The sequence below is a fragment of the Rhinatrema bivittatum genome, chromosome 9 (genome assembly GCF_901001135.1).
Source record: "Rhinatrema bivittatum chromosome 9, aRhiBiv1.1, whole genome shotgun sequence".
NCBI lineage: Eukaryota > Metazoa > Chordata > Amphibia > Gymnophiona > Rhinatrematidae > Rhinatrema > Rhinatrema bivittatum.
Window position 1 is genome coordinate 24,352,948 of NC_042623.1, and position 16,311 is coordinate 24,369,258.

The following is a 16,311-nucleotide window of genomic DNA, read 5'->3' on the forward strand; positions in this document are numbered from 1 at the left end:
GAGTGACCAGAGCTGCACACAGTACTCAGAGAGTGTCGCGCCATGGATCTATACAAGGGCATTTTGATATTCTCAGTTTTGTTCTCTATTCCTTTTCAAATAGTTTCCGATATTCTGTTTACCTTTTTGACCGCTGCCGCATACTGAGTTGAAGATTTCAAGGTATTGTCCACAAGGACTCCTGGGTCCGTTTCTAGGGTGGTGACTCCTAACATGGAACCCAGTATCATGAACCTGGTAATTGGGATTATTTTCTCCTATGTGCATTACTTTGCACTTGCCCACATTAGATTAAATCTGCCATTTAGAAGTCCAGATTCTTAGTCTCACAAGGTCCTTCTGTAGTTCTTCACAATCCGCTGCTGTTTTAACAACTCAAACAATGTTGTGTTATCTGTAAATCTGGTGACCTCACTTATTGTTCCTTTCTCCAGATCATTTGTGAATATGTTAAATACCACAGGTCCCAATACAGACCCCCTGGGGCACTCCACTAACGACCTTTCTCCATTCAGAAAACTGACCATGTAGTCCTACCCTCTGTTTCCTGACCTTTATCCAGTTACCAATCCACAATAGGACACACTGCCTCCGATCCCATGACCTCCCAATTTCCTGAGGAGCTTCTCATGAAGGACTTTGTCAAATGTCTTCTGAAAATCCAAATACACTGTATCAACTGGCTCCCCTTTGTTTACATGTTTACATGGGAGGAGAAATAGCCTAGTGGTTAGAGCAGTGGACTATGTCAGGAACCTGGGATTCAAGTCCTGCTGTCACTTTACCCTCCATTACCTCAGGTACAAAAACTTAGATTGTAAGCCCTCTGGGGATAGAGAAATACCTGAATGTAAACCAGTCTGATATCTCAATTGAGATCAAATGTCAGTATATAAAAATAATTTAAAAAAAAAAGTTTATTTACATCCTCAAAAAAAATCTAATAAATTGGTAAGGCAAGATTTCCCTTTGCGAAACCCATGTTAATTCCAGTAATGTAGCCAGAACTGATTTTTTGGGTGGGCACAAGTTTAACATGGGCGGGCTGTAGGCATGCAGGTCTGAGACCTACTAGTTGTACTCTTATTGATAAATAATGCCAAATACTGCACCCTACAATGACTTTCTAGGTAGTTTGCAAAAGTCAGTATGCTTGAAACTTTAAAACACTTTACCTCAATTATTTCAAGCACTCACTAGAATTAAAACTTCTTTATTAATCTGTATTAATTTATATTTATTAGAGTTTATAAATGCACAAGTATATCATGTAAAAAGCAAAGAAAACACAAAGCCATCAATTATGTAATAAAACAAAAATGAATGTATTCTTTCATGAATTGTCTTTGCAGAAAGCCAGAAATCATCATAACTACAATAAAATATCATTAATCATCAGAACAGGTGCAGAGCAGAGCTAGGACAATTCACATTACAACTAACATGAAAAAAAAATTCAAATTCTGGTGTCACCTCAGCAAAACATATACCTCCACTGCTATTTTGTGAAGTAACACAAACTCCTGCAAAGAAAGAGACATCTAGAACCTTGCCATACCATACAGTCACAGCACTGACTCTCAGGACTCAATAACAGCTTCAATGCAAATACTACACCAGGCCCTAGAACATTAATACATCACCTGCTGGAGTAACAGAACAAGCTGGACTGCTACAGAAAAACTACATGCGAGCAGATATACTGCACTTCAGTCACACACATACACACACACAGGCAAAACAGAGACTGACCCTTAACTGATATAGAAATAAGAGACTACAAATTAAAAACAGAAACACGCAAACAAAATCAAAATAGAAAACCTGAGAAACTAGACTCAGAACAGTGGAATACTGAAGAAAGAGCAAAATACAGAAATGTAAGAAATGCACATTCCCAAAGATGGCATATTCCAATTGCTAAAATCTCAAAATATTTTATTTTTTATCTTTTTGTCTGATCTTTGTATTTTTCAATTCAATTGGTCCCGGTCCTTTTTTTCCCCATTGTTCCCCTGTCGCTCATTTCCTAATTCCTTTTCAGTGTCTCTCTTCTCCTACTGTCTTCTTCCCTTCCTCCCTCACACACACCCGCTTTCTCTCACAGATTCCCTCACACACACACGCTCTCCCTCTCATATGCCCTTCTCCCCTACAAGCTCACATTCTCTCCATTCTTATGTACACATAGATACACACCCAGGCTCCCATTCTCACCCACTTACATGCATTCAGGCTGCCATTCTCATCCACACACACACACAGGGCCTTTTCATTAGCACAGCCAAAGTCCTACTTCCGCCGTCGCAGGGATGGGAAGGGAGCCCGCGAAGGCATTGCAGCTCTGGCCCTCCTCTTCGTCATCGCAGGGATGGGATCCTGTGGCGGTGTTGCTTCTGAGGCCCTCCGCTTTGCCACTGCGGGGATGGGACCCCATGGCGGCATTGCAGCTCCAGCCCACTGGACCATGTCTCTCAGCAATTGTGTTTTTAAGAATAGCTTTGACCATTTCACCTGGCACAGACATCAGGCTCACTGGTCTATAATTTCCCGGATTACCCATGTTGCCCTTTTTAAAAACTGGCATCACAGTGGCCACCCTCCAGTCTTCTGGTACCATGGCTGTTTTAAACGATAGGTTGCAAATCACCAGAAACAAGTCTGCAATTTCATTTTTTAGTTCCTTCAGAACTCTTGGGTGATTACCATCCAGACCCAGTGATTTGTTATTCTTTAGTCTGTTAATCTGTTACTAGGTCTTCCAGTTTCACATTGATTCCATCTGAGTAATCACCATCAAAAAATGTTTCTGGTGTAGGTATGACCCCAGTATCCTTCTAGGAAAAGATAGAGGCAAATAATTCATTTAGCTTTTCTGCTATTTCCTTGTTACCCCCTTGATCAATAGCAGTCCAACTGACTCCCTTACAGGGTTTTTTGTGTCAAATGTACTTGATAACTTTTTTATTAATTGTTTTTGCCTTTATGGCAAGCTTCTTTTCAAATTCTCTTTTAGCCTATATAATTATTTTTATGCACTTAATGGGCCATGCTTATGCCCTTCCCTATTTTCTTCAATTGGATCCACTTTCCATTTTTTGAATGATGTCCCTTTCCCTTGAATTGCATTTTTCACCTCACTATTAAACCATGCAGACAGTCATTTGCTTTTCCTTTGTCACTTTTTAATGCACTGAATACATTTTGTCTGGACCTCAAAGATAATAATTGTAAATAGTGTTCATACCTCCTGCAAGTTTTTAACCTTGCAGGAGGTATGAACAAATTTCCCAATTTTATAGTCTCCCTTTTTATAGTTAAATGTATTTTTCCCTATAGATAGAAAATGGGAGAAAACGTTTGGTGAATAGGCCCCTTAGTTTTGGTGTAAGGGAGAAAAGCGGGTAAGCCTGTCTTGGACGCTAGAACTACAAGTCCCGGCATGCTCCTGCGCGGGAACCAGCGCAGGCGCGGCCTTTTATAAACGTCCCTGGCTTAGTAAGTGGGAGGCGTCAACGTATGCCGGGGTTTGATGGGCTTCTGCGGTTCCGAGTCTGACCTGAGTGACCTGGAGGGCAGCGGTCGGCTCCTGCGCTCCGCAGCCGCCATGTCCGCCGAGGCCGAGTACACCCGCCGCAGGAGGTTCACGCACGACGCGTTCGGTGAGAGCTCGCCCGTTACCTGCGCGCCCCGCCCCCGCGGACCCGGGCTCCTCTTCGGCCCCTGCGGGCTCTCCGGAGGGGTTTCCCTCCTCTGTCTCTTTCTCCAGAGACGCGCCTGGCCAGCGCGTTACATTTTCCTGTTGCTGTGTGCCGCAAACTGGTCGCTTATAACTGTTTTGTAGAAGAACTTACTTTTGTTCTTTATAGAGTACAGTAGTCTGCCTTCTCTCAAAGTTAAACTTTACTCTCTCCGGAGCAATCCTAGATAGTGGGTCCATAGGAGCAGCTTGTATTTCTTCCCACCTCATCTGATTTGGTTCTTCCTTGTTTGTTTGTGTTTTACAAAACTTCTGGGGTCCTAGTCTCTAACTGAATAGTTGCGCTGCCATTATTGGAGATCCTTTTTTTAATCAGGAGGAATCTGTTTGATCCTTGTATTTATATGGCGTTTACAGTATGCGAGAAGGTTTGCCTGGGTAGAGTCTTCTGCAGTCCAGCGCTGCAAGGCACCTGGTGAGCAGGGGGTTCTCCTATGCTTTCTTTTAAGGACCCTTTTCTGTCAACGTACTATTTCGAGGGTGCTGGACCAGTTTTATAAATGGTCCAGGGTTAAGTCTTGACTGAAATTTAAATCCTGCTGACGTGGCATCCACCAACCTGCTAATTCTAGGTATTTGGTATTTTGTCACTTCAGCTTGAAAGACTTAATTTATTGGGGGAGATGGTTCCTTGATGGTTGGATGAAATACTTTTTACTAGAACAGGATTCTCTTCCTTTCCTCAAAAGGTTAAGCATCAGACAGCTTTATACTTTTTATTTAAAAAAAAACTCTAGTGTTGAGATTCTTCTAAGATATTTTCTTAAGAACCCTGCCCCTGCTTTGCTAATGAGTGGGTGAGTGTATAAGATCAGGTATCAGCTGTTTGATCTAGGCAGAAATGAACATTGCCTGAATTTATTGCAGGTTCTCGCGCGTTCAGGAAGAGGATATACCTTTTGGTCCTTACTAAAGGCATTTTAGTTTCAATGCTGTGGTTCATTTGGTTGCTTTCGATGTTAAAAGGTAGCTACCACTGGAGGCATTTGCTCTCTAACACGTTGCAGAAACCTCAGACCCGCAGAGCCGTGCCAGAGGTAATACAGAAGGCAGTTGTGGAGAAGATGCTTTGGCAACTTCATAGCTCTTAAGAATTTGCAGTTGCCGAACGTCCTCCTGGTACACTGGTAAAACTGGATATGATATGAAGCCTCTAAATAGTAAGAGACAACTTAAACTGCCTGCCTGTACAGTGCCTAAAGGGGCCTATAAACTCTTATTCCACTCCCATCTTCCAGCCCCAGCTTTGCCAGCGCACTTTCATTTCTTGTGGGGAAAAGGTTTTGTAGGGATCCATTTCTGGGTGAAGACCAGAGGATAACGTTTGGGGACAGCACAAGGCCTTTCATTTCACAACTCTGTATACACTACCTTTTTAAGAAAGTTATCACAAGGTGATGTCTGCAAGTAGTTAAAAACAAAAACAACCCAATCACATGGATAATGTGCACCCTCAACAATTCACATCATTGCTATCTCAAAGCTGCCTTTAAAAATGTATTTTTCTGATTTTTATATTCAAAGCAGATTACATTCAAGTACTGTAGTTATTTCTCTGTCCCCAGAGGGCTTGCAATCTAAGTTTGTACCTGAGGCTAAAAGGGTTTGCATGCATTGGGAGAGAAAGCAGTAATCCGACTGAAGACAGATAAAGCAAGAACATCTTGCCATCTTGGTCGGTGGGATTTGACTAATCATTAAGCTTTAACATTTGGGGATGAATTCAAATCCATCTCTGATCACGGGGGACAAGAACTGTGTTCATGCCAGTCCCCATAGCATTTTTAAGTGATGCACACTTTCTGCTAAAACCTCATTTTCTCCTTTTTTTTTTTTTTTTAATTTTTAGCTTTAAAAATTCTTAACGTTCTCTCTCTCTGATCAGACTCTAGCTCATCTGTGATTTATGTATATTTGTTATTACTTGATTAATTGCAGTTATTATAAATGTAAAACAAAGTGATGTATAAACAATTAGTAGAACTAACAGTTTAATACTAGTAAAGATGTATCATAAAACACATTAAAAAAAACAACCAAAAGTCCGGTCAAGATACATAAGAGAAAAATAAAATGAGTAAAACAAATCAAAAGAACAAAATATAACCAGAAAAGCAGAGAATCGGGCCAAAATTTGAGAAGACATGCATAAGTGAGTTCAGGTATTAACTCAAATGTTGGAAAGCTCGTACAAACAAGTAAGACTTAAGTGCTTTCCTAAACTTTATGAACTCTCTCCAGATGAATGTTGAGAGGTAAACAAATAAGAAAAGAAAATAGCTCTAGAACTTTCAGAACGAATGTTTTGAATAGAAGGCAGCACTAGACATTCTTGTTGTGAAGACCGTAGCAGGTGAGAAGGAAGGTGTAGGGAGAAATAAGAGGCACGATAAGATGGAGTGCCCCAACGCAGGGGCACTAAGAACTGGAAAGGGGTCATCAAACCACAGAACTGGTTCCTCCCCCAACATCTGATACAAACCCAGAGCCGTGGGCCCAGCAGTCTGTGAAATGTCATTATTTTGTGTACACAATAGTTATCTGGCTGCCAGAGCCAACGGTGCCTCCCTCCCTCACCATCCCTCCAAACCTACAGTAGGCAGCTACAGAGCTAAGCAACCGAGCCAGTACAGTGGCTTTCAGCAGCCACCTGCCGGGACTGCTACAGGCCCTTGTGACAGGCTGTTTGTAGTTACTGCTACTTTCTGTTGTAGGTAAACATTATCATTTTTTTTCTTGGCCTTTGTATATCGTCATGTACCAGCTTTTTTTTTTTTTCTTTTCTGGCATTATATAAACAAATTGGAGCCGTTGCTGCGCACTCTTGATCAGAAGTCTGGGATGTGGCACGGTGGGCGCAAAGGTTTGGCTCTGTCTTTCTGCTATCTTAAGCTTTCAGTCCCTCCCCTTCGAAGGCTTTCCGTAATATTTGATTTCTTCTTGATTCCGCTGAAGTTCACAACTCGTTATAACCCCTTGGGTGTTGTGGGGTGGTGCCAGGGTCCCATAGGCTGCGGTGCATGTGAACGTGGCCTGGCCTCTGCCACGCTTCTGGAAGTGAGATCGTGCTTGTGCTGGTCCGTGCCCGGACAGGCAGGCGGCTGGGGTTTGTGGAACCCGTTTTGTGAGCTGTGCTTCTTTCATCAGCTTGGTACGGAAGGGATCAGAGCACCTGATATCTAAGATAAATAAGTGGGGTAAAGGGATGGTAGGAGGATGGTGGTTCCTTCCCCAAACTAAGCAAGCAGCCTATTTAAAACGTATTTTTAAATTAAAAAAAAAAAGCCTAATGCTGTCTTTTCATTCATTTCTGTGTATCCAAGGGCCAACGTGGCAGCCAGGTTCCTTTTTTAAATTGGAGAGGCAGGGGGGATACATGGAATACCCAAACTTGGCTATCTTATTTTTCCATACTATTGCTCTGTTCTTTGCCTGTCGGAGTGGCGCAGGGACCAGAGGTGGCCTTTTGAGCATGATGTGCTGATTCACTGTTTGGTCTAATTTGGAGAAATTCCTCCATAGTGCTGCAGGATTCGTTCCGGTCCCCATATTTGCACCCTTTTGTCACTGGCAGGCTGGGGAGCCGTATGCTGTTTAAAATAAGCTGGGATGCTCTCTGAATGCGAGCATCTCGCACAAAATGGGGTTTGGCGCTCTTTGTTACAGGCGTACGGAAACCGGGACGGGTTTGGTGGGGTGGGGGTGAGGCGCACTGATAGCTCAAGGCTTTACTCCTGCTGCTGTGCATTTTTCCACAGTAAGTTAACCCTGGTATTTAATAGGGGTTTTAATGTGGGAAAAAAAATGCATGCTAAAATGGGAGTAAAAGCCAATGCTAAAATTAGCAGAGGTGCATGCAAATCCCATCCTAAAGAAGGTATTACCTATTCCCTGCAATGCTGGGGGTGGTGTATTACGGGGCAGGTGGCCCGAGGTCTTGAGCTGCATCCTTCAATCATTAATTGTATGCAGATGACCTACAGTCTTCACCCCTGTTAATTCTCATATTAACATCACGTCTCTTTAATTTGTGTGCTTTAAACAATGGCTTTTCCTCACTAAATTAAATCTTATCAAGTTAAGTAGTGGATCATCACCTTTTGCTGTTGCTGTTTAATTTGAAGGGGTGACCATACCCATTGCTGACTAACGGGCCCATTCAGTAAACTCCGCGGGGGAGCCAGCGGCACCTCTCCTGGGCGCACGATTCAGTATTTAAATTGGGACCCGCGCTAATAAGGAGGTGGCTGTCAGCGGGTCTGACAGCCGATGCTTAATTTTACCGGTGTCTGTTGTCTAACCTGCTGACAGCCACGGGTTTGGAACATGGACGCCGGCAAAATTGAGCATCCATTTTCCAACCCGCAGGCAGGTTTTTTTTTAATTTTGGGGGCCTCAGACTTAATATCGCTATGATATTAAATTGGAGGGTGTACAGAAAAGCAGTTTTCTGCTTTTCTGTATACTTGCCCGGTGCCTTAACTCCTGCCTTTGCTTTCTGTATTGCGGGTGACTACCTAATAAGCTCATCAACATGCATTTGCATGTGATGAGCGCTATTAGTTTCAGGGGGGGGGGTTGGCCATGTGTTTTCCACGCGCTATTACTCCTCGCTGTATAAGGGGTAATAGCGCGTCAAAAAACACGCGGCCAAACGGGGGCTAATAGTGCACTCGACTGAGCGCACCGTTCTGTATTGGCCTGTAAGTTAGAAACTTGAGGGTTATTCCAGTCCCTGGATTTGCTTTCAAGTTTGATTATAAAATCAATGTTCAAAGATCTCTTCCAACTTTGTGTTCTGAGGAAGATCAAATCTCAACTTGAGGCCTCTGGTTTTAGAACAATATGCCAGGTCCTAGTCCTGATGGGCCTGGTCTATTGTAATTCTGTTCATCTAGGCTGTCCCCATTATGCCATTAAAGCTTTACAAGTGGTACAGAATTCTGTGGCCAGAATACCAATAGTGCTGTGATCATATTACGCCAGTACCCCATACACTAAGTTAGCTTCTAGTTGCATGGAGGGGTCAGTTTAAGATACTGATGTTGATTCACGAGGCTTTGGATGATGAAAGAGAGAATAGTGAACTATCTACAGTCTGGAGAATTGATGGACCAGAGGCAACATGGATTCACCAGGGGAAGATCCTGTCAAACAAATCTGATTGACTTTTTTGACTGGGTAACCAAGGAATTGGATCAAGGAAGAGCACTCAATATCATATACTTGGATTTCAGCAAAGCTTTTGATACGGTTCCGCACAGGAGACTGGTGAATAAAACGAGAAGCTTAGGAGTGAGTGCCGAGGTGGTGACCTGGATTGCAAATTGGTTGACGGACAGAAGACAATGTGTGATGGTAAATGGAACCTTCTCTGAAGAGAGAGCGGTTTTAAGTGGGGTACCGCAAGGATCGGTGTTGGGACCGGTCCTGTTCAATATCTTTGTGAGCGACGTTGTGGACGGGATAGAAGGTAAGGTTTGTCTTTTTGCGGATGACACTAAGATCTGCAACAGAGTGGACACGCCGGAAGGAGTGGAGAGAATGAGACGGGATCTAAGGAAACTGGAAGAGTGGTCGAAGATATGGCAGCTGAGATTCAATGCCAAGAAGTGCAAAGTCATGCATATGGGGAGTGGAAATCCGAATGAACTGTATTCGATGGGGGGGGAAAGGCTGATGTGCACGGAGCAGGAGAGGGACCTTGGGGTGATAGTGTCTAATGATATGAAGTCTGCGAAACAATGCGACAAGGCGATAGCAAAAGCCAGAAGAATGCTGGGCTGCATAGAGAGAGGAATATCAAGTAAGAAAAGGGAAGTGATTATTCCCTTGTACAGGTCCTTGGTGAGGCCTCACCTGGAGTACTGTGTTCAGTTCTGGAGACCGTATCTACAAAAAGACAAAGACAAGATGGAAAGCGGTACAGAGAAGGGCGACCAGGAAGGTGGAGGATCTTCATCGGATGACGTACGAGGAGAGCTTGAAGAATCTAAATATGTACACCCTGGAGGAAAGGAGGAGCAGAGGAGATATGATATAGACTTTCAGATACTTGAAAGGTTTTAATGATCCAAAGGCAACGACAAACCTTTACCATAAGAAAAAAATCAGCAGAACCAGGGGTCACGATTTGAAGCTCCAGGGAGGAAGATTCAGAACCAATGTCAGGAAGTATTTCTTCACGGAGAGGGTGGTGGATGCCTGGAATGCCCTTCCGGAGGAAGTGGTGAAGACCAGAACTGTGAAGGACTTCAAAGGGGCGTGGGATAAACACTGTGGATCCATAAAGTCAAGAGGCCGCCAATGAAGAGTGGGTGACTCGCCAGAATGATGGCTACTGCCTGGACACAATACCCTTATTCAATAAACATACACATGGTTACTGTGACTCCAACATCACTCTAAGCTTCAACAGCAAGAGGAAATGTGGAAAAAAGGATTTGCACTCACAAAGCCGGGAGTAGCTGGCTTGTTACGGCGGTTACTACCCCAAACCAAATGTGCCTGATACTTCACTTTCGATGCATATCCAGCATAGCTCTCTGCTTCAACGGCAGGGGAGAAGAAAAACAACCAATAAGGGCTGTATAACATAGTCTGGGTTAAAACAAATAAGCATGGGTGTAGCTTGCTTATTGCGGCGGTTACTACCCCTACTACCCCCTAACTAATCAAGCTAGATATTTCACTTGGATGCAGCTCCATCACTGCTCTCTACATTAATGGTGGGGGAGGAAGGGAAATAGAACCAAGAGCTAAAAGAAACAGATAAGTATGAGAGAAAAAATGTGTGAAGCTTGCTGGGCAGACTGGATGGGCCGTTTGGTCTTCTTCTGCTGTCATTTCTATGTTTCTATGATATTCCGCTTTGTATTAGCTCAATTTTGAAGGTGTATCGCCCCACCAGAGCCTGCCGGATGTCCCTGATCCAGACTCTCAAGGCTGAATTTTTCTCTGAAAGAAGGTTTGCTACCATGGCACCTGCTTTATGGGTCAGGATCCTGCAATTATTAATAAGGAAAGAAGCATGTGCAGAAACTTTCAGGAAACAGCTGAAGGCTGCTTTCTTTTTGCAGAAGTATTTAGACTGATCTGAGTATCTTCTTCTTTTTTTTTTTTTTTTTATAATCCATGCTGTACTTGATATTTTGAACACCTCAATATATCTGTCTTATTCATGTTTATTATGTATGTATATCTGTGACCTGCTTAGGGCTTGGATAACATGGCATATAAATATATATATTTTTTTTAATTTTATTTTTATTGAATTTTAACCAAATATACAGAACTAATTAGGTCACAGATAATGTTAATATCCTTAATTAACACTCAAAATAATTATTGCAACATATTTTCATAGGAAATAGGGAGTCAAATATCGAATGCGCAGTTACAGAAAAGGAAATATAATTTCTAACTAAATATCACACCCTTAGGAGTATAATTCCTGAGCATTACATTATTACCATTTCCTGGGACATAATTTCAGGAATGTGAATCCAAATATACACGTAACTGTGCGGGGTCTAAGAAAATATGCCTAGTTTCACGATATATTAATACACATCTACGTGGGAAACATAGTATAAATTTTGCACCCCTATTTATGGCTTCAGATCTCATTTGTAGAAATCTCCCTCTTTTCCTGGGTAACTTTTGTTACATCTGGATAGATCCAGATTCTATAAACGTGAAATACATGATCTTGGTTTCTGAGTAAATTTCTCAAAACAGCATCTCTTTCTGATATAAATAAAAAAAGAAACTAACAGTTTCCCTTGTTTCAATTATTGTATTAAAGTAATTTCAAGCAGTGTAAAAATATTTAAAGATTCTTCTTTCCCTCCTTACTGTTAAGGATTTTCTGGCTTCTTTTCTTTAGCCCTCGGTAGATAATATATTTTGGATAAAGCAGGTAACCCCTCCTCTGGGAATTTCAGAATATTCTTAAGATAACTTTTAAACAGATCTCGTGGTGACTGTCCTTTCGTTTTCGGAAAATTAGGTATCCTCAAGTTTACTAGTCTGTTCTCATTTTCCATTCTCTCGAGCCTACTATAGTTGGCATATATTTATTTTTAAATAAAGGCACATGTTCTGAACACTGGAAATTTTAACTCCTGGGTCAGAGCGGGAGTAAAACTGAATTCACGTTTAGTGGCCAGTGTACTCGTCTCGAGCTACTTCTCCCACCCAGGGCAGAGCAAACAGAATAACTTCGGCCACCAGAAATGCAAGTTTTTGCTCCAGCTCTGACCCAGGAATTAAGTTTCCCGCTGTTAAGCGCCAAATGCGCTTAAGGCGCTTCTCCACAGACACCAAAATTTGTAGAAACAAATATTAACTTTTTTTTTTATTGCACATCAGTTAGTAATACAGGTATCCTTGGGAGGTACAGAGTCGCAGCAGTTCTATGGTGAAATGCTCCTGAGAAGTACTATTTTCTGTCTCACTCTATACATCAGCTATTTCTTCTTTTATAGATGAAACTGGCAATCTCAAAGGTCCCTAAATTGCATGAACCTATGGGAGTATCACATACACAGTTTCTCATGTCAAAAAGAAGATGAATTAGACTTATGTTACTCTGATCCCCTTCCCAAACTGGGGCCTACTTGCCAGGTATTGCATTAGTTTTCTCTTGGTCCTTTGTCCTGTCATTTTTTTCACCCTCAGGGAAATCTTCATGGCTTAGGCTCTGTTTCTTCAGGTGCCGCTGTAATTGAAATTTTAGCCTGAGATTGTGGCCCTATGACCCTCCATCACAAGTTTTAGGCAGCTCCGGCTGCTGCAGGATGTCTTCTGGAACTTCTTCAGGTCTGGCTCAATAGGGCATTTAGGGTTCACGTGGCCAGAATTGCAAGCAGGCCAAGGCGGCAGAGGATTCTGGGTCAATCATTCTCCATATTGGTCTCAGACTCAGGCAAACACATCACAGCACAAGCCTTCAGGGTGTGCACCTACAGCTGGACAGTATGCTGGCGCTGTGCATGCCAGCTTTGGCATACTGTTTAGCTGTGGGTGCCTGCCTCGGAGCACTTCCACTTTTTCGCTAGCTGTAGGTGCCCTCCCAAGAGATTATGCATTGATTATTTGCCATGCCTTCCCAAATAGCATTGCACCAACAGCTGAACAATACACACTGTGCATGTAGCATCCAGCTATTCAGGAAAAGTCAGAAAACCTGTGACTGGTGCCTGCCTCAGAAGTTACACTGGAAGATTTAACTTCTGCATATGAGGTGGAGTAAGCTCACATTTCTGGTGGCCAATGTTATCTGTTGGGTTCAGTGTGGAATTCAATGTCTGAGTTAGGAAGGAGTTGAATTTCCAGCTTAAGCTCTCTGGGGTGGGCACCTACAGCTGGGACAGTATGCACTTTGGTGCTGTGATCAGCTAGGGTCTGTGGCATTTCACCGGGAGTGATTTTGGGCAGATCAGGTGGGCCTTTTTGTTCTTACCCTATATCAGGGTTGGCAGGCTGCAGTATTGCAAAGAACCCACCTACTCCTGAGAGTAGAGACAAGGGGAGAGGTGAAAAGAACCAAAGAGCAGATAAAGGGGGTGCAACCTAGTGAACCTGTAGGGTGGCTGGGTTTCTGGAGGCAGGCTGCAGCCCCCTAGAGACTGACCAGTTCCTGGTGGCTGGGTGCTGTTCAGCAGTGCAAACCTAATAGACCCCCATGTTCAGGTATCAGACTTACTAGTTTTGGCAGCTGTCTAGAAGGCCGATGTAATTAACTAAGTGTTAGAACTGTGCACTGAAACTCAGCACACTTACTGCAGTAAGCTAATAGTATACTAATGCACTGAAATAAAAAAAAAAGTGTGCAAAGAAAATGCTTAGCACAAAGATGTTTATGAATCTCATTTTATGCACAGAAACCCTGAATTACTTATGTTCTCTACTATATCTGTACACACAATGCCCCCAAAACCTGTGCATTTATTTCCTCACCATAACTGACTCATACTGTCGCACGTCTTGATGTCCTTGTCATAGATCACACGGACATCTGATGTGATGGCTCAGCAATGTTTGTTGGCAGATGGTGCCATAACAGTGTTAGCTGCCTTCCCTAGGGCTGATTGCCTCTCCTGACACACCCAACCCCAGCCATCTTCAGACGGTAGGCTCAAATCAGTCCACTGTGATACAGCACTATAGTCCAATCCTGAGGCTGATCCATTTTTTTTTTTAATCCCAAAAAATGCAAAATCTTTGGTCATAATATTGTGGATCAATGCATAGACACTTAGAGCAAAGTGGAGAGTTGTTTGTTTTTTTTTTTTTTTTTTCATTAAATGCTACAAATAAACATAGAAAGTTAGAAATGATGGCCGCAAAGGACCAAATGGTCCATCCAATCTGCCAAGCAAGCTTAAGGTAGTAACTACCAATCTGTGCAGGCTACGCCCATATTTCTCTTAACGGTAGTAGTTGTTGCTGTGTGCAGTTATCCCTAAACCTTGGTACCCATAATATAACAAGTCAGAACGCCACACAAGATACACAAACGGTATTAAGCTCTCTAATGATTTTACTGGTGGTAAGACATTATATAGGATTTACACGTGTACATGTCAAACTCCTAATCTTGGTTACAGATCATCTGAGATGGGATGGAGTCCTCCTGTTCTCTTTGGCATGATGAAGTACCTGGAGTAGAATCCCCACTCTTTGCCTTGGTGGTTCGGGCTCGATCCCTCTGGCTATTAAGAGGGAGGAAAGCTCTGTTAGTAGTACTTACTAATGTGCTACCAGCCCCCAATATGGGCAAGGAGGGCAATTTGGCAGGACACACAATAGGTTCAATTGGTACCTCTGCGGATGATGGAAAGAACCCACTGGTCAGAGGTTAAACACAGCCACTGGTTCGCAAATAACCACAGCCTGCCCCTGGCCAGAGGGTCCATTACCCTGGGTACGGGTGACTGGCTTACACTCCCTGTGGCCTAGTCAAAACTCCGTCCCCAGGTTTGGCTGAGGAGTCTGCTGGGGCTTGGTAGCTCTCTGCTGCCTATGATTGTGAAGGGAGCGAGGATGTGGAGGCTAGAACTTCCTTTGAAAGACTTCCTTGGCCCCAGCCTCGACAGTCTCTGGAGGAGGAGGATGGATCTGGAGTACTGGTGGAGAGCTGTTTGGAGAGTTTCCTGATGGTCCCGAAGTTGGGCCACAGCATCCTTCATCCTGTCTGCAAAGAGATTCACTCTGGTACAGGACATGACAGCGAGTTGTTCTGTACCTCTAGTCGGAGATCAGAGGCCTGTAGCCATGCCATTCTGCAGGTTCAGATTCCCACTGCAGAGACTCTCAATGCTATCTCAAACATCATAGGTCACGCAGACCTCGTGTTTCCCGCACTCCAGACCCTTTGTGCACCAATGACATGAGTGTCTTACTGCTGTTGAGGCAGCTGCTCAGCCACCTGCTGCCAGATGTCCCATGAGTTTTGGCCCATGTAGAGCTGGTAGGCAGCGATGTGGGCAATAAGCATGGCACCTTGGAACACCTTCCTCCCAAGAGCATTTATTGCTCTGTTGTCATTCCCCTGGGGTGCCAAGGAATTGGGTCAGAGACTGCTTGGCTCTTGAGGTTGGATTCAACTGGTGAGGCAGCTGGCTTATTGAATTCAGTAGCCTTCTGGATGACAAACTCCATCCACCTTCTTTAACAGGGAGGCACTGTGAGGGGGTATTCCCAAATCCTCAGCAGCAACTTCTTAAGGATCTCGTGTACCAGGACCACCACGATCTCCTTAAGAGGTTCCATGAACTGAAGGATCTCAAGCATTTTGTGCCTGGCATCCTCTGTTAAAAGCTGGCATGGGATGGCTGGATGGGGGACTACAGGCCTCAGTGAGAGGGACCCGGCAATGGAACGAAGAGCAAAAAGCGTGGAAAAACGCTAGCAAGTTTTCCACTAGGCAAAAGCCAAGATTTTGGAGCTTATTCAAACCATGAGGCTCACAGCTCTGCGGGAACGTGAAGGAGGAACCCTGTGTGGCTGCATGGTAGAGGGCATGCTTAGTGTACCTAGTCAAAGTTCTAGACACTTTGACATAAGTTTTTCGTATCTGGCTCCATCTGATGGCGTCTCCCATGTGTGAGGATTACCACCCTGCTTGTCCTCGGCGAAACTGATGAGCTAGCCACGCTTAATACCTGCCTGCCACCCTGAAGAGTCGACTACCTATCAGAAGAACGAGTGAACTGAAGAAGCTAGAGAGGCAATACTTGCATGGGGGCTCCATGGTAGGATTGAAGCTCTTTGGAGCTAGAGAGAAGTCTGGCGCTGTCGCATGTCACACCACATGGCATGGTTAAGCCTGCTTTCTACAGAGAATACAATTTATGGTAAGCAAGCGTGCTTCTATGGTCCAGCAAACTCCCAGGGCAGAAGTGACCACACTGTTCAAACACTGCCTGGATTAATTTTTATCCCTTCTGCTGAGCTCAAGTCTTCAGCTCTCCAATATGGTTTCATTCTAGCGATCGAGGTAAGGCTGCATTTGGTTTTACATCGGCTTTTGCCACTTCTCATCC

General features: G+C 43.6%; 1 protein-coding gene across 3 annotated transcripts in view; it reads left to right on the forward strand.

Annotated features, from left to right (window-relative positions):
* The first annotated feature begins 3,487 nt into the window (after positions 1-3,487).
* LOC115099191 (putative cation exchanger C521.04c) overlaps positions 3,488-16,311 on the forward strand; it is a 104,017-nt gene continuing 91,193 nt past the window's right edge. For all 3 annotated transcript variants that reach the window (XM_029616620.1, XM_029616621.1, XM_029616622.1), the window contains exon 1: positions 3,488-3,662. In XM_029616620.1, coding sequence (XP_029472480.1) covers positions 3,533-3,662 — 130 coding nt within the window. In that variant the 5' untranslated portion in view covers positions 3,488-3,532. The remainder of the gene's footprint in view (positions 3,663-16,311) is intronic.